General features: G+C 33.0%; 3 protein-coding genes and 1 long non-coding RNA gene across 8 annotated transcripts; 2 read left to right on the top strand and 2 right to left on the bottom strand.

Annotated features, from left to right (window-relative positions):
* Positions 1-22: 22 nt before the first annotated feature.
* On the bottom strand, positions 23-8,168 carry LOC144839576 (uncharacterized). 2 transcript variants are annotated; one of them, XM_078695002.1, is made up of 19 exons: positions 8,060-8,168; positions 7,552-7,681; positions 7,136-7,222; positions 6,871-7,014; positions 6,544-6,740; positions 6,326-6,376; positions 6,168-6,238; positions 5,914-5,986; positions 5,658-5,704; positions 5,099-5,274; positions 4,852-4,907; positions 4,344-4,495; positions 3,589-3,871; positions 3,059-3,082; positions 2,467-2,493; positions 2,121-2,341; positions 1,477-1,574; positions 1,142-1,270; positions 23-865 (listed from the first exon to the last, which is right to left on the bottom strand). In XM_078695002.1, exons 1-19 carry the CDS (start codon positions 8,078-8,080, stop codon positions 759-761), a joined length of 2,094 nt encoding a protein of 697 aa, XP_078551128.1. In that variant the 5' UTR covers positions 8,081-8,168; the 3' UTR covers positions 23-758. The 2 variants fall into 2 exon arrangements, with proteins under 2 accessions (XP_078551128.1, XP_078551129.1); XM_078695003.1 differs by lacking the exon at positions 3,059-3,082 and having other exon boundaries at positions 24-865.
* Positions 8,169-8,544: 376 nt separating this feature from the next.
* On the bottom strand, positions 8,545-11,862 carry LOC144840144 (intraflagellar transport protein 27 homolog). Its single transcript, XM_078695829.1, has 7 exons — positions 11,663-11,862; positions 11,391-11,470; positions 11,203-11,262; positions 10,974-11,033; positions 10,748-10,862; positions 9,650-9,759; positions 8,545-9,329 (listed from the first exon to the last, which is right to left on the bottom strand). Exons 1-7 carry the CDS (start codon positions 11,694-11,696, stop codon positions 9,228-9,230), a joined length of 561 nt encoding a protein of 186 aa, XP_078551955.1. The 5' UTR covers positions 11,697-11,862; the 3' UTR covers positions 8,545-9,227.
* Positions 11,863-12,223: 361 nt separating this feature from the next.
* Positions 12,224-16,547, top strand: LOC144840191 (uncharacterized). Of its 4 annotated transcripts, XR_013611867.1 has the most exons (10): positions 12,224-12,296; positions 12,756-12,949; positions 13,758-13,817; positions 14,005-14,060; positions 14,151-14,209; positions 14,406-14,464; positions 14,570-14,792; positions 15,267-15,322; positions 15,477-15,736; positions 15,820-16,547. It is a non-coding gene; the product is annotated as an uncharacterized LOC144840191 (long non-coding RNA). The 4 variants fall into 4 exon arrangements; XR_013611866.1 differs by having other exon boundaries at positions 12,756-13,817; positions 15,573-15,736; XR_013611865.1 differs by having other exon boundaries at positions 12,756-13,817.
* A 2,810-nt stretch (positions 16,548-19,357) lies between these two features.
* Positions 19,358-21,199, top strand: LOC144839237 (toll-like receptor 2). The gene is made up of 3 exons (XM_078694550.1): positions 19,358-19,381; positions 20,009-20,406; positions 20,656-21,199. The coding sequence occupies exons 1-3, from the start codon at positions 19,358-19,360 to the stop codon at positions 21,197-21,199; spliced, it is 966 nt and encodes a 321-aa protein (XP_078550676.1).
* Positions 21,200-21,504: the final 305 nt, after the last annotated feature.

Here is a 21,504-nt window from a genome sequence, read left to right as displayed (position 1 = left end):
ATACAAGTCAAATTTATTTTTCAATTTTGTTTACTCTACTATTTTTCTAATACAAATTTATACAATATTTTTACATAATTTAGTTAGCTAATCAAGGTTTTTCAGCCAATCACTACATAGCCATACAGTGCAAATTATTTACCACCTCCTTAGTGTTTTGCCGTCTCTCAATGACTAAATTTACAATACATATTTTATACCATAAAATTATGTACATACAACTAAATCTATAAAAAATATTAATTTACATACCCTTTTAGTACTATTATCATCCTCACACACCTTGAGTTAAATATTTTAATACAATAAAACTAACTTTAAGAATATTGCTTTTCAAGCTGTATGGAAAGTCTAGCCTTTCCACTCCCAGCTTGCCTTTGAAATCAGCCTACATCCTTTTTGTACATATTTATTATTTATTTACTATTTTCCACAATAAAGAAGCAGAATTAATCTAAAACGATTGAAAAAGATTGATAGCGAAATTGTATATCAATAAAATTTACATTTTTGATTAACTAATTAAACAGCAGTACAAATCTTAGTTTGATTTACAGTACTGTTAAAGATCTTTTTTTTCTGTTTTTGATTACACTTTATTTGATTATGTAACACACTTATGTTCACCTCAATGGTGTTTTTCAACAATTTCATAAAGAATTTGTTTATTTTTAGGCTAGCCCTGTCTTTAATTAAAGCTATTCAATGGTTCTAAAAAAACCTTGGTTCCAACGGTCTACACTAAACATAGTTTTCTTTTATCGGCCAAATTGGTAAGACCGTCTTTTAGGCGTTGCAACAACCACTTCATCACTGTCTTCATCGCTGTCGTCTAAAACGCTTTTTTTGCTTGATGATGATTTGACTGCAAAAAAAAAAGTTTTCCAATTTTCTTATCGAACTTATGTATCTTCCATTCTGATTTATTGCCTTTATTCAGTGGCGTAACAGCTATGAGCTTACAGGGGCAGTGCCCAGAGGAAAAAGCAGGCATTAAGATATGTCGAAAAAGGCTAAAAACACTTGGGGGTCCTCAGACCTCTGTGTTACGCCACTGAATATATTATTAGGCATTGTGAGTTTAAGGTGTATGTTGATTTTTATGACTTTATGCTTCCTTGTGGAAATTGTTTAGACTTACCACTTGCGGGGCGAGGAGACGTGTTACGGCTTGTGTTGCGACTGTTGTTTCGACTCGGTTTGCTAGTAACCAAGGCATCACTGCTCTCATCAGAATCGTCCAAATAATTACGAGCGATTTGTTTCTTAGCTTTAAAAAAAAAATGTTAATTAATACTGTAATATATGGGAACACTTGTCCAGTCATGTTTACTACTAATTGTCTTGTTATAATTTTGGTTGAAACATTGATTAATTTTCCAACCATTTACAAATATACCTATTTGTATTTTAATTAAAAAAACCTTTTTGATTCTAATATTCCACTGTCCAGCATACTTTTCTATTAAAACTCACATTTTTCTTGTTTTTTACTGGCATTGCTTTTGTTGCTTTTATTACTTTTAGCAGATCGTTTGGATGAAACAGACTCTGCATCTGATACTTCAGAATTCCTATACAAATATAAGCTTTAGTTTTAGTAGTTGTATTAGTATGAATCAGGGAAGAGTGAAATTATTAAAAGTTCACTCTTCCCTGGTATCATTATGGATTGAATTGTGTACTGTGGGGTAACGGCTATGAGCGCTCACTAGCTAACCCAGGGGCCCCGGTTCTTATGGGGGCCTGTGAGCACTGTCCAAAGGAAATAACAGGCATTAAAATATGTCGAAAAGGCTAAAAACACCTCCAGCTTTGGAGGGCCACTTGGGGTTCCTACGCCATGGGCCTCAGGCCTCTGAGTTACACCACTGATTGTATACACACATAAACACATCTCTTTGTGAAAGTGGAAATCATTTATTCCATTCTATTCTAAATTTAGAGAATCATGTTCTGGAACCATCTTATACTATTTAAATTAATGATGATTATTTATGCATTGTGTGCTATATAATAAGTACATAGGACAGTTGTACCATTAATCATAGAAGTAGTGTCATTTTTAGTTCTTTTAATACTAAATTGAATGAGACAATATAAGTGATATGATGTCACACCTTGCACTGTAACTACTCATTTGTTTCTTTCTGCCCCAGTGTCCCCTTGCAGCTGACTGTATTGTCATGGCAACATCTTCCATACCGCTATCCTCTTCTTCCTCGTCACTGTAATCTTTGTCGTACTTGTTCACCGGGCTTGGTGTGTATCGATTCAACTGTTGTAGGTGTTTTTTGCGGCTTTCGTGTCCTCTATATGCCGACTGAATAGCTACAGTTGCCTGTCACAAATATAATAGGAAATGTTTTTCGTGACCTTGTATGTACAGTATTACTAACCACATAGTACAACAGGTCAAACATTCTCTAATGTAAATTTTAAAAAATCAGATGTAATATAACTTACAGCATTTAATTCCTCCTCTTCTTCTTTCTGTAAAAATTTAATTTAAAAATATTATATTGATATTAATATCTTTATAGATACATGTGCTAAAAATTGTGATCTATAAAAGTCTGGTGGTCCAAGTTTAAATCTTGGAGCAAACTTTTTTCAGATTTAGTTTTTCATCTCTATGAATCTCTATTTACCATATCACTGCTGGATGGTGTATAGTTCCTTCCTTTCAGATAACATTAATTATATACTAAAAGCCATGCATACATTTTTAACAAGCAAGTTTCTTTAAAAAGAAATAAGAGCACTTACAAATTTTACATATACAGTTTTCAAATATTTATAGCTTTTAAGGTAGCAAATAATTGCAGTATATCATTAATGCATAGGATAACATAAGTAGACAAATATATAGTTTTCAGGTTTTACTTTTTTTTTGCACATCCATCTAGGCTTTATAAAGAATGTTGCTAATAGAAAACCATTTAATAGGACAACATTGAAATAAATTAAAAGCAAAAAGAAAGGCTAGCATAAATGAAAACAGCTTGAAAACTAAACTAAAGCGACAGTGAAACTGAAATGATATTCACTATTTTACCTCTTCACTATCATCATCATCGCTCTAAGATGAACCATGAAAAATGATAAACAAAATATAATTTATGAATGATAAATATATTATTACTTTGTATCATCAGTTGTTTAGTTTCTACTAAGGTAGTGACCAAAGGGTAATTAACGATCATCAATGTACCGTATATCCTCGGGTATAATCCCACCCCCATATAACACAAAATTGGGCCAACTTTGGGGTGGGACTATACCCAGGGGAATCCCTGATTCAGGCAAAGACATGATTTGTAAGCATTTCTTGTAAAAACTCATCTGAACTGGCTAGAGAGAGGCCTACATCCAGACCAAAAGTTAATACTTGGACTATACCTGAAGATATGCCTGTTTGTGAAATCATACATAAAGTACGGGGTGGGATTAGACCAAAAGTGGGATTATACCTGAGGATATGGTGTTAGCAACCACCAAGATATATATTGTTTGTTAAATATTATTGCCCTATTGATGCTATACAGTATATATTAATTTGTCTTTTAAACAAAGAGTTCTACTAACAAGTTTCTTATGAGCACGCCAATTTCTCTGAATACTCTTTGCGCTGTTATTCTTCCTTAATTCCTGTGCCTTTCTCTTCTGTTCTTCAAGCCTAATCTCTTCCTTCTTCTGTGCTCTTTTCAGCGACGCTGTACTCCCGCTCCGACTGCGTGGCGTTGTGCGTTGGATTGAGTCCGAGCTGGACTGGCGTGTTAATTTACTCCTAGCAGCAGCTGCTTCAGATTCCTTAAGTATTTGTGCAGTTATCTTCTTCAGTTTGCCATTCAAATCTTTAATCTCTTGTCTGAAATATCAAACAATCTCAATAACACCAAAATGTGTAATATTGTAGTAGTAACATTATTAATGGTAATAAGCAATGTGCTATTCGCCTATTATTCATTCAACTGCCCAGCTTATGATCTTCAGATAGACTTTTTTAATAGGCAAAGTATTTTGTTAAAATTTTAAAAATTTGTTCACAATAGTGATTATTAAAGCTCTGTCTACACTATCAAACTAGTTAAATATATGACATCATCATGTCCATATATGGGCACATAAAAATTGATAGTGTAGATAGCGCTTAACATGTTATTTAAGATGATTAAAGTATTGCTTTATTCAAATGTTTTTAAAATTGCAGTAAAATAATCAAGATGGTAGCGAGTAACAATAATATTATGAAGAAGAGTATAACAAAGGCCAAGATATTCAGTTTCCTGGTTGTTTCGTTTTCAAATGTAGTAACAATAATCACAACTTCAAAACCTTACTCTTGTTCGTCTATTGTTTTCCGTAATTTTGATTTCTCTTCTTTCAGTCGTTTGTTATCTTTTTCGTGCTTTTCAATGGTTTCCATCAACTGTCTCTTGTTAGCTTCTGCTACAGAATTCTTTATCTCTCTGCCTTTTGCCTCTTCCACCTCCTTGATAAGAAATTATACTGTCACTTTAGTGTATATAGGCCTAGGTTTTTTGCATGTTCGTTATACAATAACATATAACATAATCTTTTAAACTGTTTTGGCTTTCTTGGTGTTTGTACACACATATGTGTGTTAGCACAAAACCTCTTAAGCTCTGTCTACACTATCAAACTTTATATGACAAAAAAATGTGATGTGCCCATATATGGACATGATGACATATTTGAGCATATCCTACTTTTTTTGTCAAAGTTTGATAGTATAGACAGAGCTTCACAGAAGCACTTTTCAGGATCTAGATAAGTGTGAATGAGACTCTAGTTTTATTTGAAGTAAATAAACTAAATATATGTTACCTTTTCAAGTTTGTTGATGGTAGCTAGTAGATTCTGCCTATCCATGTCTTTGTAGTCTGTCATTTAAAAATGCATTTATAAAAATTATTATTTTTATACATAGTATTTAGGAAATGTTAATGTATTATTACTAAATATTTGTAGAAAGTATTCAGATCAGGGATTTAGATTAACTTATTGGTTGGGAGTGACTTGGTCTTTACCACAATGGTACCCTTAACACACCTCCTTTTCACCCTTTACTCACCTCCCTTTCCCCCTTTACCTCCTGACCTTGGGCTTGATTTCTCCATAGCTCGTTCCAAGTCCAACTTTAATAGTTTATTTTCACTTTGCATTCGTTGGTTAGCTTCTGTCAGCCGTAAAACTGTCCCATTCAATGCTTTTAATTTTGCATTATTGTTACCACTTTGTTTCATTGACCTGTAGGTTAAATGAAAGTAATAATAATTAGTAATTGTTATTTGTATAGCGCCTAACCAAAATAAATTTTCTCTAAAGCACTACGACCACAAGGCTAAAATAGGTAGAAATTTCATATGCAATGCAAAAGAGATGGGATTTCAGAAACTGTTTGAAGATGTAAATACAGTAAATTCTTGATTGATTGTGGAAGAGCATTCCATAAGGATGGAACTGTGCAGGAGAATGACCGGTCAGCAAATGTATGTCTACGTGTTCTTGGAATAGTCGAGGTAAGTAGAGGTGTCCATTTAAGTGGGATGGGCTTATTCTAATAGGATGGGCTTAAACCAGAGTTCGTACAGTAAACACAATATAAATCAAACAGATTGTTTGAAACTAACCTTGACAGTTTTTCATTTTCACTTTGCTCAATTCGTAACCTTTGAACCTGAAATAAGGATACAGTAAAATAATTATGTCACACTCAATTATTTCTGATGTTACAGTGACATAATGTTAAATAAAATAGTATTAAGCTCTGTCTACACTATCAAACTTCGACAAAAAAAGTGTGATGTGCCCAAATATGATAGTGATATGACATCATCATGTCCATATATGGGCACAAAAAGTTTGATAGTGAAGAGTGAGCTTTACCTCTTGATAGAAAGTTTCCATTGCAACTTTCATTTCTTCAATATTAGTACATTTCATGTCTTCATGCAATTTCCTAAAAAAATAAACAAAAACCTAAATATTTGATGGTCTTTAAAATGCATTATGAAAACTGAACTTTTCCAAAAATTGTGGACCAGCTCAAATACATATCAACCTAATGTTTTTCTTTTCAGTGTATGTATACTGCAGTAAGTTTGATATGAACAGTTACCATTGAATAATTAAAAACCTACTTGAGTGCGTTTTCTTTTTCCTTAACAGCCATTTCAAGTTTAACATTCCTTTGTTTCAATGTTACTATTTTCTAAAAGAAGGAAGATTAAGTTGTTTAGATTTTAATAATAATACTTTAAATAATTCTTTAACAATTTTGTAAAATGCTTTTACTTACGGCACTGGGGTCAATAATTTTACCACTTGCGGTCATTTTCATATCACCAGTCTGTAATAAAAATTTAAAAAAATAATATTGTAATATTTAGACATGAAAATGAAAATAGTATAGTGACAACTAACCCTAACCCTACTAGTCATCATAAATAGTGACATACCCTACTGGTCATCTTTAACAGTGACCTACCCTACTGGTCATCTTTAACAGTGACCTACCCTACTGGCCATCATTAATTCATCAATATATTTCTCCTTCATTTTATTGTCATCTTCAAGTCGTCGATGGCGTGCCTTTATCAGCTCATTCTCTTGCTTCAGTACAGTGACCGTCTTTCTTAACTCCAGTATGTCATCATACATGTCCTCTTGAGGTTTGTAAACAGGAACTCCTTTCGTACTCCTTGTAAATGTATCTAGAACGAAGTAAGTTTATTGACTGTGTTACTACTTAAAAATTTGAGATTGAAATATTTAACTCTGAAGCTGATGTATTACATGAATATACTGCAGTTACTGCAGAAGAATATACAATTACAGTCTCACCATCCATAGCCGATTGTGATCTTCGTGACTTTGCTGGTAGGCCCAGAACAGCTTCTCGTAGGTAGTCGCTACAATTACCACCAGGTACGGTTTTCTTACCAGTCAGGCCTAGGTAATTACTGCTTTTCACACTTGCTGTCAAACCTTAGAAAATAAAATAAACTGTATGTTTAATATCAAGCTACCAAAGGCAAATATTACTAAGTTGTGGAAATGTATATATGTGTTTGGAGGGAAAAAAGTGTCAATTTTTGTTTTTACTTACCTTGCCCTCTGTGCATTCCTTCAATCCATAACTCTTCTGATGTTTTTTTTGGGCCAGTAGCTCTCATTGGTTGTCCATATGGTGAAGCTTTTTAAAAGAACAAGTTTAAAATTAATAATTGTATAACACCTAAATAAATTCCTTTTATTTGATCGGACGATTGTGGGTCACATGCCGTGCATTAGCACGCACTATGGAACAGTCATTCAATAGTGCGTGCAATAGTATGCACTATTGAATGGTCGTTCAATAGTAATTTTTTTTCCGTCTACGAAAAAAAAATGTTTCCGTTATTTGTGTATTATATTTTATGTTATTTTGTATTGTGTGACTACAGTACTAGCATTTAGAGTTGGTGAATGGGAAATAACAATTTATTATTTTACTAATCAGTGGTTACAACATTTAATACTTACGTGGTTTCTTGACACGAACATTTTTGGAAACTTTCTTTTTCTTTTTTTTAGGGTTTCCTTTCGGTGAGTGTAATTTTAATTCATCTTCGGAAACGTTTGATGCAAAACTGTCATCCGAATACTCTGCAAACTGTAATAAATATTAAAAACAAAAGTTTTAATAATAAAAATGCCCAATATTCCACTTAATTAACTACAAATCAGCGATATACTAATACTAGTTTAATAGGGTTGCCGAGCCATATTCATATTATATCTATATCTATATATTTCTGGAATACAAGGTGGGCCTATAACTATATTACTACTACTAGGCCTAGGCCTATGCCTACCCAGCCTGGCCTGGTCCTTCCTTATAAACTCTAGCATAAGCACTCTCCCCGACCGTACCCACTGTTGTTAACTGATGTAAAATGTGTATGTAGGGCCAGGCCTAGCTAGAGAATATTGACTGTATATGGTAAATATATTATAACTTATTCAATATAATGCACTAGAAATGTTATACCTCTTTAGCTGAAGTGGGCATCGTGAAATAAATGATTGTTTTGCTTTACGACCATTCACTAAATTTCGATCAAAAAAATGTTTATTGTTTACAGAGTCGATAGTGACCAAATTGGTGGCAGTATTTGCTAGTGTACTGCCCTCTATTTTTCTTCAGTTTGCGAACTTAACTATTCGATTGAAAAAATAATTACTGTATAAATTAAATAAAAATAAAACGGCTAAATAAAATACAAGAAACATTATTTATCATGATAACAAATGAAAGATAAATACTTCTGCCTCTATTTAAAAAAATAAAATATTGAAAACGTTGGTTTAATCTTTTAAAATCCATCAAAACATTGAATCAAATATTGTAAGTTGTCCGTTTTTAATAAGAATAACTTTCTTTGTAGCTAACTGTAATTATCTACTTTTTGTGTCTTGTACATGCAAATCACAGTTAATGTTTCTATCAAAATAAAAGAGAGAATTTCGTTTTTCAAAGTACAGAATAATTTATTTCACAATATACACACAATATTAAAAAGTATAACAAACATTTTTGCAATCTTTTTTGACAAGGAAATTGTTTGAAATATTTGTTTGGATTTTTGTTTCGTACTCACTGGAGTTGCTGGACGGAATTAAATAGGAATAATGTAAAACCAAACATAAAGAACTTATTCAGTAGAGAGACCAAGACTTGAGGTAACAGTAGTCTTACTTACTAAAATAATAATAAATACTGTACTTTATTTTAACATAAATAAATACTTTATTTTAGTGGAGCTGTAGCTTGGTGGTCAACATGCTTGCCTTCCAATCCAAGGTCCAATCCTGACCTGGTACTCACGATTCTTTCAACTAAGCCTCAAATGAAACTTAGTTTATAAGAAGTATAAATTATAAAATAGTTTATCCATCCTGTAATTGGCAAGTTACTCGGTGTTCGATGTATATAAAAAAAAAGCTTGTGTCACCAAAGGTGTTCTACAAGGCTGTGGTTAACTTAATAAAAATAACAAGAGAGAAAAGCAGAAAACAGCTAAACAGACACATCATTAATTTAAAATAGTTTAGGTGTTGTTCTTCATCAATCATAATCAATTGTCATATACAGGTTAAAAGTTTATACAGATATCTGAAGGAATGTTGAGAAATATATTTTACAACAGGCTGTTGGTTCACTCTGCTAAGGACTTCATTATCTCTAGTTTGCTCTGATATAAATGGTAGAACTCGTTTGCGATGTAGTAAAAAGGAGCTTCAACATTTTTTTGCTCTTTCTGTAGGAAAAAAAAATCAATCAAATGACTATTGTTAAAATGCTTCAAACAATAATAATGAATTATATTTTAATTATAAATAATAAATTTAATGAAGAATAATTTATCCAGAAAGTAAAATGTTGGTATACTCTTAAGCTCTGTAACACTATCAAACTTTATGTGACAAAAAATGTGATGTGCCCATATATGGACAGGATGATGTCATATCTCTACAATATTTGTGAATATCACCACCATATTTGGCCACATCACAGTTTTTTGTCAAACTAGTTTGATAGTGTTGACAGAGCTTACAACAAAACAATCTGCTAACTTACTGCGGAACATTCAAAATATCGGATGTCTTTCTTGGCAGCATATTCCTCTGCGGTGTTGGAACCAACATTTCGTCGTCCTTCTAAATCTATCTTGTTTCCAACTAAAACAGCTGTAAGAATAAGAGTCATTAAAACATTAAACACTCGTAATAGGGATCTAGTTACGACATGTTAATTCATCGTGGGACATTGGGATGTCATTCCACATTCAATTCTAGGTTCAGACGGAAATCAATAACATATGTGTTCTATCTTGATGTCATCATCCTCATCCGTTACGCTATTCGTCTTGGGTAGACATTGCATACGCTAATCGTTTCCACGATTCTCTTTCGGTGGTCTGATGGTCTGTCATTAACTTTGCGATGGATGTATTTGCTTTTTGAGTTCTTTGTTTATGTTTCCTATCCAGGTAGTTTTTGGTCTGCCAACTGGTCTTTTAACTTTTCGAATGGATTCTGTCAACGCTAATTTGGCTGGAGTGTCCCTCGGAAGCCTTAGCATATGTCCGGACCATTTGTATTTTCTTTTCCTTATTATGTCTTGATGTGTAGAGATTTAATTGTGGGTAGAGGGATATCAACCAGCCCAATTAGTTCACGTTTTGAAGAAAACCAAGCTCATATGCTTTGTTGATTAATTAGACTTGTTTAAGAACAAAGTTTTAAGTTTATTATAATAGTCAAATGCTACCTTATTATAATGTTTATTATTTTGGCCTATGTTCATTGTATTTGTATCCATTTTGTTTTTGTATGTTAACTCTCCTGTTATTGGCGAATTCTTTTTGCTATTGATTTGGGTTTTAATTTTATTATAATAGTCAAATGCTACCTTATTATAATGTTTATTATTTTGGTCTATGTTCATTGTATTTGTATCCATTTTGTTTTTGTATGTTAACTCTCCTGTTATTGGCGAATTCTTTTTGCTATTGATTTGGGTTTTAATTTTATTATAATAGTCAAATGCTACCTAATATAATTGTATGTGTATCCATTCTGTATTTGTTGTTAACCTTCTTGTTATTGGTGAATTCTTTTTGCTATTGATTTGGGTTTCGAAATAAAATAAATAACAAATAAAATGTTAACCAACCTGGAATATCTTGATTGGCTGCAGCTTTCACTCTCTCCAGCCATTTATTGCAACTTTTGAAAGATTCTGCATTGGTGACATCAAAGACAGCAATGGCTACTGATGGCTGATCCCACTGTAAAAGATGCAAAGAAGTTATTGTTTAATGTGTAACAGGTTGTGGAGGTCTAAACACAATTATAACTATCATTACTTTAACCATACCACCATCCCCTACTGTACTTACAAACTCTTGAACGTAATCGGAAAATGTCTCTTTTCCAGCTGAATCATAGAGAAATAGTTCCTGTATTAAACAATAAAATAATAAGACAGTTTAAGAAATTGCATAATATCAACATTAAACTTGTTATATGTCATAGTGTAACTTGTGGTTTGTTAATGTAAAATCAAAATAAAACTTATGAATCCTTAAATAGGTGTCTTAAACAAGAGAATAAAATTAATGTGCGTACCACAGAGTCATTTGTTTCTGGAATGCTCACTGTCTTTACACAAAGTTCAACACCAATTGTCTAAAAGAAGATAGAATGTGTGGTTACATAGAAACTGAATTACTATAATTATTATAACAAGCAATTTAAATACAGTAAACAATAAAACATAAAAGTGTAACAAAAAAATATGATTCATCTTGGTTTACCATTGAATATGCTTTTGGAAAGTGGCTGCCATCGCTGTGGAATATTTGAGTCAATGCACTTTTACCAACAGTTGAATTTCCTAAATAAAAACAAAGTTTTAAAACATGTTAATGTCATTCAGTTTAGGCTAGGCCCTAAACCTATAGAATCGCCTGTAGATCGAAGCCAAACCAACCAACTGTGGCCGCAACGATCATCGCAGCCACAGACTAACCAGCTAGGGCCTAAGAAAAATAAATAATATCTTTATATAGTAAATTATTATACCAACCTACAACGACACATTTAGCCCTTAAGACTACCATTGTAACAAATAAACTCTTCCGTTCGTTTTTATATAGCCAAAGAGGTGCTTAAATTACAAAATTAAAACTAAATGTTGTGTTGACAGTTTCTGAATCGAATGGTATGTTTATTTCGTCTTCTGCTTGGCGATTTACAAATTGAGGGCGTGCTTTGACCAATGACTGATAGAGCATTGAGCATGTACGTACAGCAACTTTTATATTTAATACATACGTACTTTTACACTGTATTATATTTTATTTATTAATGCATATGCTATAAATAAAATGCCGTTCAGTTTTATCTATATAATATGAATATATATGAATAGAATATGAAAGAATAAAAACATTTATCCGAAACAGGGCCTATATTCCGCATGTACGTCAGGCAATAGTATTAGGCAACTGCCCTCAAGTAGAAAAATGTGAGTACACAGGTGGCCACTAATTAATATTCAGATCAACGATTAATCCAATCAGATTGCTGAAGTCCGGCATTATTTTAATTGTGCTTCCATTCAATTAAATTCCATTCAAAGTCGTCCGCGCCATTCTTGTTGGTGCCTGCCACGAAGACAGCATTACTGAGCGACTAAATTATGGGGTTTACAGTAGGACGTAAGTAGAACTTAGGGTAGTAGATTAATGGTATTATTATACATTGATTTTATGTAATAAAGATAAATGTGTCATTGAAACGATTTATGTTTCGCCACCGTACGTAAATCCGCAACTTTAAAAAATAATGTCCACCAATAACAATTATTTCTTGGTATAACGTCATGTAAAATATTCACAATTATATTAAAAATTAAATAAATAAATTAATAAATATATTTTTATTCTTTCAGAGATTGAAGATATTTTTACTTTTATCTTGCAGATTTTTAATTATATATCTTATTTTTCTTTGCCATGTTTTTCATATTTTATATATTATATAAATATTTTGTAATGAAATTATGAATTTGTCGTTCTAAATGTTATACAATGTATTAAATATTACATTTGGTTAAATTTCAATATTATAATATATATTATTTTAAGAGTACTAATATTATTTTCTTATTCTTTCAGAAATCTTCGAGAGTTGTTCTGGGAGTACCAGTATTTTGTAATACAAAATGATCATAACGTTGTTTTTTTAAAAGCACGTACATATGATACTAGAAAGAATTGAGAAAAGGATGGACACTCCCGAAAAGTCAGCCGATTACTGCATGCAAAACCGTATTAATTTAATGTTAATCGACCAGCCTGGACGAACCCTTGTACAATTATAACGTTTTATCTCAAAGTTTTATAAAAACTATAATTTTCTTTCAGAACTATGAAACTCAAACGACGTGTCATGTATCAGTGGTGGATGCAGGATTTTTATTTGAATATGAGTCCCAGAGCCTATTAACTGTATAAAATAAAGCGCTGAACATAACCATGCCATATCTTTCGCATTGCATTTTTAGTCGCAGCTCACTATGTCGGTCGGTCGGTTGGTCGGTAAACACTAACTCAAATTTACGCACGTGACTGCAGCCATGTATATGGCCTTGTTGAGTTCCAATTTAAGCGGGCAATGGTCGTATTATTGCTATCTTATAATTGGAACCGCGTAAAACAGCAACTTGGTAATTATTTGAATGGCTTCCGTTCCCTTTGAAATTCACTGACAACTAACTTAACAATCTATTATTTGATAACCATTATCTTTTTATCTACACTAATTTTTTTTTTACTTTCAACAATCAATAATTTAATATTATATTTGTGTACCAATTAGCTTTTTATCTATGCACTAATTCAGAGGTTTATACTTTTACCTAATTTAATAATTATTTAGTAACCATTAACATTACCATTTCATCTTTTGTACTAAATCAATTTTTGTTTCAGCTCAGAAGTGACGCGCGTTCATTGTAGGCCTACATAATATTAATCATCTCAAAGTGTGACGGAAGCCAGAATTATGGTATTATATTGAGCGTAACCACCCAATGGTCCACAAAATCTAGGGCTCCGTGCTACAATATTAATAATTGTGTGTTAGTGTACTTATTATGTTTCTGTTTTCTAATATAGAATGGCGAATAACGTCAGAGTCTACGTCATTGAAGCTAAATGTGGCAAAAGCATATACAGGTACGTACATCGAGGAACAAGAACGTAATCTATTACGTAATTACGTAATATTTTGTCCGTATATACGCTACACTTTTACAAAATGTTACAATGATGTGTCCCTGTGCTGTGTGAAACATACCTTGATTGACCATTGTTACCACACCGTCGTAATTATTAACAAGTTTTCTTTTTTCAATTTTTGCAGATCCGTGATGTCAAATAGAAGCCACACAATCCTAATCCGTCCTGAGATGTACGTCGGTACGTATCCACTTTTTAATACATTAACCCTATGCTATAGCGATGTTACGAAACTACCAGAATTAATTATAGTCCTTTATATTTTAATAGATTTGCGACTGATTTTATCAACGCAGTCTACATCGTCGTAGAGGTAACGGTACACCAAGGTATGTATAAAAACAGGGGCAAAAAATTATAATAAGTACTGTATTAACATTTTCATTTTTAAAGATTGGTGAAGCGATGTCAGAGCAAACAATCAGATATGTGACGGTATGTTATATTTTGAATAAAATAATAATACAGTAAAATGTTGCGAAACTACCATAACTCATTAGCGTTTTTTTTTTTAAATTTTAATAGATTGGCGACTTATTGATCAACGTAGACTTACGACGGTGTGGTAACAATGGTCAATCAAGGTATGTTTCACACAGGGACACATCATTGTAACATTTTGTAAAAGTGTAGCGTATATACGGAAAAAAGAAAAGAATAGATATTAAAGCAATTTTCAACTTTTACAGATTTGCTGATGAACCAGGTCCGATTTTCAACGTATTGTAATATATTGTTATGTTATGAGGTACTTTGTAAGGAAGACTCTTTACTCGCTTTGCTGTCGTAACATATATTATTTATTCAGAATATACTTGATACAATAATAATGATGCAGCTAACTAACTGACTAAGGAACAGAGGATTAGTGATGCTGGCTGTAAGGTGTGCGCTCTGTAAAGTGGCTGTAAGGTGTGTCTGGGCTCTTCTGAAACTTGGGGGTATATCGGCTTCGGTTCATTTACATATGTCACTACGTAATCTGTGAGGGTAACGATTGGTCCTAAGTTGATCCAGGGGTGTTTAAGTGGGAGTGATTAACGGTATAATAAGGTATTTCAATGATGGATGACACTGTCAAATCTGTACTTAAATAGTGTCAATCTCTCCTGGTTTAACGATGGGATAGGTCAAATGTTAAGCTAAGTGTTTTCTTTAGGGATTCTATTATAAACTAAATGGACATTAAAAACATCTGGACAATTTCTCCTCTGTACTTTCTGGGTCAAGTTTGTGAACTCAAATACAAATACAAAGGTTGATTTCTTAATTATAAATGAATATCATTACATTACAGTATTGGTAAGGTAACAGCAGTAACATATGTAAAGGTATGTATAGACGCGCAGACACAAACTATTAAAACAATTATTTTCATTTTTGCAGATTGTTGAACTGATGTCAACTGAGGTAAAAACACCGTCATTGAAATAATCCGCAAAGTGAGTGTATAGTGCGTTCGAATCCCCTTTAAAAAATTACGAGTTACAAATTCTTTAACTTAAATACTGGTGATCCTATTAATTCAAGGTAAGTGCTGCTATTTATTAAATTTAAAAAAATGTATTATTAAATCTTCCATATCCCTCTTCGCAGATCTCCTAAATCAGCCGCTCAAAATCAACCAGTAAATGCAATACCATGGACCATAACATATTAAGCAAAACGCTTTTTTTCATCTTCTGGTTTTAGAGGCTATCAACTTGTCAAGCTACCACAATCTAACACGATAGCCGGTGATGTTTTCTACTACATGATCACTACTGATGAGCCAAACCTGGAGGAGGACGACGACGACCATACATGCAAGCTCATTTAGAACATTAAGGAATCTGGAGTTCTTGGATGGGAGACCGGTACATAGAAACGTTTATTATTTCGGGTTATTAATTTAGAAGGCCATCCTGCTTGTAAGTTAAAACGTTTCTTATTGTTTCAGTTCGTGCATGGTCAGCATCACAAGACAATGCGGAAGTGGACAACGCGGACACAACAACGCCGACAACGCGGACACAACAACGCCGATAACGCAGACAACGCAGAAGTGGACAAGTAGTGGACAACGCAGAAGTGAACAAGTAGTAGACAACGCAAAAGTGAACAGCGCAGAAGTGAACAAGTAGTGGACAACGCAAAAGTGAACAGCGCAGAAGTGAACAAGTAGTGGACAAGTAGTGGACAACGCAAAATTGGACAGCGCAGAAGTGAACAAGTAGTGGACAACGCAGGAGTGGACAACGCAGGAGTGGACAACGCAGGAGTGAACAACGCAGGAGTGGACAACGCAGGAGTGGACAACGCAGGAGTGGACAACGCAGAGAGCGTTCAGTGATGCAATTATAATTATGACAGTATTTTCTGGTTGAAATCAAATTTATTATTATCATATTCATTATTACAAGTAATAACTCTACATAACAACCTTCTGACCATTTTCGTTCGTTTCTAGGCATGTGACCTAGGACATTTATTCGATCATGTATAGAGGCCTCTGGCCCAATTGCAGTATAATGGAAAATTATAATACGGTACAGTTGTCTTAAGATGTAATACACTGTCTTTTTTCAAAAGAATCATGAATATATTTTGCTAAATTATTCAATAATTGTATATTTTTGGTTGATAGAATATGATAGAACTTAAATGACATGTATCAATGCAATAAAATCGAGGTAATAGATTATTTCTGATGGTAGAATAAAAAGGACAAACTAAGGTAAAATGGTATTCATCTTCAATACAATTTAAATTACACATTTTGCAAATTCTATTGGTTCTTGGTATATTATGCCATCTTCCTTTTTCTATTTCGAGGGGCCAATTTGTGTTTTGTATATAGCATTAGAGTTGAGGGATGGGGAAGAGGATGGGAAGAACAATTTTTAAATAATATTCTCTATCCACTCAGGCCTATAAAACATTTAAAACAAAATTTCGTTATGATACTGTACTCGAGCTGTTCAACCGGTTTTCAGCTATTAAAAACAATTATCGTAGGAGGAGATAGGAAAATGCGAAGCATCCTCGTATTATTGTGTGCAGGTATTTTTCATAAGGACATCCATTCCACGATCGGAAAACACCCCTGTTTGGGGCAAATCATTGAACCTAAATTCGTTTTAATTGTCAATAACTAATTACCTAACTAAATTTAATTAGTAAACAGGGTTACATCAGGTGGTTAAAATCAGTATCGAGATTCTAACCAACTTTATATACCATCGAGTAAACATTCTAGAAATAACGCGCGATTTACCGAATTTTGCCCTTACGTACATTTATATATAGATGCGTCGACTATCGAGACTTTCTTCCAGGAGAAGCAATCGCTACGAACATTGCAAATGCTGTTAAATTTAGTCGCAAGGTCTTGTTAGTTGTCTCCAAACATTTTGCCAAAAGTGAGTGGTGCAACTTCTAGTTAGAAATGGCGCACATGCGTATGTTCGATAACCATGAAAATAAATTGGTTGTGGTATTACTTGAAAAGGTGTCACCCAAAGATATGCCGATACTCTTACACAAGATATTAACCACGACAACTTATATCGAATGGGAAGAACATCCAGAGAGACAAGCATTGTTCTGGGCCACGCTTGAAACAGCTCTTTTGTCACCTAACTGTCCACAACATAGGCTCATTGATAACCCTAAGTATTAATATGATACAGTATTATAATTAGGTAGTGGCGCTTTTTTTGGTCATGAGAAATATCATGATATTGCCCGACGTATATATTTACTATACGTTTACTCCTGTATTTATTAATTCAAAAAGTTCTAGTCGGTTGGAATAACTATTACTACTGTAACATTGCCTTCTCGTCGTTTGGATGGTTGGTCAATTTGTGTATATTTTATTTCAATTCGTTGTTAACTCGTATCTATTGTCATGTGGATAACAGCTTTACTAATGAATTATGCTTGGATGTAGGCCTATCCACATTTACATCTGGTATCTGATTGGCTACTTCTTGCTTCTCCCTGCATATTCTAAACTCTTGGGGTGGGGGTGGAGAGGGATGAATGATGCTTATGATGTAGCCACGATGCTATTACAGTATTTATATCACGATAGATATTTATGTAATTGTCTGTACGTAAATGCAAATTGAGAAATACAATTTTAAAAAAAACATGTTAGTTAGAAATATGAACTATAGAAATACAGTATAACGATCTGATACTTATCATATCAATGTTGTTATATTTGTGCGCACAGGATGTAAGGAGTGTGCTGAGAAGATTGCTTTTAGCCCAATCGTTGATTTGAATAAAAGTGAAAGTTATCTACGACATGATAAAATAGGACAGGGTGTGGTTGTTCAGTGCACAAGCAGCCCTCAATAAACATCATGTAGTGTCATATCTGCTGACGGCAACACGACCACACCATACCACATTTAAGTAGTTAAAACTACTAAATATATCAACATAACCTAAACTTCTAAATAATCTGTCACTGGGTTCGAACCGATAGGAAAGCTGAATCACTAATCAACCAGCCGAATAGCTTTTGAAGAAGAGGCTATAGACTGTATGTTATCAGGAAATGCTAACAGCATCACATAGGACGAAGCTTGCTGTTAGAAGACGCGATGCTGAATGATGTTTATTTTCGCCAGATATCAACTATACAAAGTCTTCACAACGTATATTACATGGAGGATTCAACATTTATCATACAATGAAGTTGTGGCACTTTATTTACGTACGCGTACATGCCATACCACACGTTGGTAAGTAATGGAAATAAGAAGAAAAGAAAGTTTCTGTTTATTTAGAAATAATTAAATTGATTGCTTGAAGAATTATTTCAGTTTAGTGCATCAAATTCGTTACAAAGGTGAAATAATAATAAATCATTAATAATGATATTGTTTTGTCCAAGATAACAGTGAAAACATTTGACCCTATTTAATTAAAAAGGAGATTATAACGTCAATTAGGCCTAATTTCAGAAATAATGAAACTGAAACCGTTTTATTGTACCAAATTCTTGCATTTACAAAAGTGAAATATAATTAATCATTGTTATTGATTTTGTTTTGAAAATTTAATTTTAATAAATGTATAATGGTATTTCATTATCTCTTCCTATTGCAAAAAACTAATAAAAGTTGATCTTACAAGAAACTCTATAAACTACTGTATATTCCCTTCGGAACATTCCAGAATTTATCGGTTCTTAAATATCTATATCTAAACAAAAATCAGATAAGCAGTGTACCACTGTGTACCATAACGTCAATTAGGCCTAATTTCAGAAATAATGAAACTGAAACCGTTTTATTGTACCAAATTCTTGCATTTACAAAAGTGAAATATAATTAATCATTTTTATTGATATTGTTTTGAAAATTAAATTTTAATAAATGTATAATGGTATTTCATTATCTCTTCCTTTATTAGAGTAAATTTCAGTCGATTTCTATCATTATATGTTATACTTCAACGAAGGTTCATACATCACCAATATGAATATGTGGACTCTTCTTTCCGTTAGTATCGTTCTTTTCGTAATATTCTACTGTCCTATTAGCGGTAAATTAACATGCTACAATTACAATTCGTTAGTAAATGGAACTCAGCCCATAGATGATTTTAGATGTCCTAAGCAATGCTACTGTAAATATTGTAAGGAAGAAGAAACGGAAGTATACTACACTCATGATGTGCGTTGTTCAAATAAAGGATTTAAAGCTATTCCATCGCAAAATACTGTGCCAACTGATGTTGAATATTACACTCTGCAAGACAACAGTATTTCGTCACTGAAGAACTCTTTCCAGAGTTTGACTGTTCTACGATATTTAAATATTAATAGCAACAAGCTAATTTATTATAAAAATGATATCAATGCATTCTGTGGTTTGCAAAAATTGACTGTTTTAACAATGAATACGAATCAACATTTGTATCAACTTTTGCCCTGGTTCGATGATCTCGTTTCTTTAGAACAATTACATCTACAATATTTTGGATTAACAACAATATATCCTAAGGTATTTAACAATTGCAAAAAACTAATAAAAGTTGATCTTACAAGAAACTCTATAAACTATATTCCCTTCGGAACATTCCAGAATTTATCAGTTCTTAAATATCTATATCTAAACAAAAATCAGATAAGCAGTGTACCACCACACGCATTTAAAGGTTCATTATTACAAGTAAAAACTCTACAAGACAACCTTCTGTCTACAATTACAGAGGATGTTGGACTCCAAAATCTAACTCAATTACAACTTCTAGAGGTGTCGTACAACAAATTTCGTTGTGACTGTGATTTAGTGTGGTTTAGAACATGGATTGGGACAACGAATGTTACAATTCAAGACATCAACAACACAAAATGTACCCTATATCAAGATAAAGAATACAAGAAAATAATTGAATTTAATCCTGATGAAATAAACTGCAGCAAATTTGATAGAATCTTAAAAGTTGCAATTCCTTCTGCTTCAGCTGGTCTTATTGTTGTAATCATGGGTGCAACTCTTTACCGCTTCAGATTTCATTTAAGGTAAGATCATTCGTATTTGAGTATTTTAAATGCCTTATACACAAAAACATATTGAACACACTTTTGATGTATTGACTCTTTGTTAATGTAATAAATACAAAAATATCGATATCTGATTGTTGTTTTTTTAATTGATAATCTAATATAAATTTTGCAAACATACATTTAGGCCTACAAAATAAAATTGTAAAATCTAATGTATTGCATTATGAATTTTTCAACAATGAAACATTAATTATTTCAATGTAGGTATTGGAACCAACGACGACGCCTTCGAAAACAATACCGGCGAATTTGCAACCAAGGGCCTCCTCCCATCAACGGAGAAAACATTCGATATGACGTGTTTGTCTGTTACAACAGCAAAGACACACAATGGGTTCTTGATGTTTTACAGCCATCGTTAGAGGTGCAGCGAAATCTTAAACTATGCGTCGACTATCGAGACTTTCTTCCAGGAGAAGCAATCGCTACGAACATTGCAAATGCTGTTAAATTTAGTCGCAAGGTCTTGTTAGTTGTCTCTAAACATTTTGCCAAAAGTGAGTGGTGCAACTTCGAGTTAGAAATGGCGCACATGCGTATGTTAGACCATGAAGATATCTTGGTCGTTGTACTAATTGAGAAGGTGTCACCCAAAGACATGCCGATACTCTTACACAAGATATTGACCACGACAACTTATATCGAATGGGAAGAACATCCAGAGAGACAAGCATTGTTCTGGACTAAGCTTGAAACTGCTCTTTTGTCACCAAACTGTCCAAAAAATAGACTCATTGATAACCTATAGAGAAACATTTGCAAACATCGAAGATATCCGTATAACACATATGTTATTTTACAAAATGTATTGACAAAAAGAAATACGTTTTTTAGGATAGTTGAGATTAATTAGATTTTGTTTTCGAACCATTTCTAACATCAAGCACATGACTCGCCAATTACTAGATGGCAAACAAGCCAATGCTTTCGGACTAATACTATAATGTTATTTTGATGTGCGTTCAGGCAGGAAAGCCTGTACAATTACATTTTACCCTTCCTTGATTCAGGTTTTTTAAACTACTTATTAGTGTGTCGCTATGTACAACGCCT

This window comes from Antedon bifida, chromosome 4 (genome assembly GCF_963402885.1).
Source record: "Antedon bifida chromosome 4, ecAntBifi1.1, whole genome shotgun sequence".
Classification (NCBI taxonomy): domain Eukaryota; kingdom Metazoa; phylum Echinodermata; class Crinoidea; order Comatulida; family Antedonidae; genus Antedon; species Antedon bifida.
This window is presented reverse-complemented; position numbering and strand designations above follow the sequence as displayed.

Coding starts and splice junctions, on each gene's coding strand:
- LOC144839576 (XM_078695002.1), bottom strand. CDS start 8,080: ATGCCCACTTCAGCTAAAGAG. Junction 3,083..3,588: donor GGCGTGCTCATAAGAAACTT/GTTAGTAGAACT, acceptor GGTTCATCTTAG/AGCGATGATGATGATAGTGA. Junction 2,494..3,058: donor ATGATGATGATAGTGAAGAG/GTAAAATAGTGA, acceptor AAATTTTTACAG/AAAGAAGAAGAGGAGGAATT.
- LOC144840144 (XM_078695829.1), bottom strand. CDS start 11,696: ATGGTAGTCTTAAGGGCTAAATGTGTCGTTGTAG. Junction 11,471..11,662: donor GGCTAAATGTGTCGTTGTAG/GTTGGTATAATA, acceptor GTTTTTATTTAG/GAAATTCAACTGTTGGTAAA. Junction 9,760..10,747: donor AGCCAATCAAGATATTCCAG/GTTGGTTAACAT, acceptor TTATTCTTACAG/CTGTTTTAGTTGGAAACAAG.
- LOC144839237 (XM_078694550.1), top strand. CDS start 19,358: ATGAATATGTGGACTCTTCTTTCC. Junction 19,382..20,008: donor ATATGTGGACTCTTCTTTCC/GTTAGTATCGTT, acceptor AACAAAAATCAG/ATAAGCAGTGTACCACCACA. Junction 20,407..20,655: donor CGCTTCAGATTTCATTTAAG/GTAAGATCATTC, acceptor ATTTCAATGTAG/GTATTGGAACCAACGACGAC.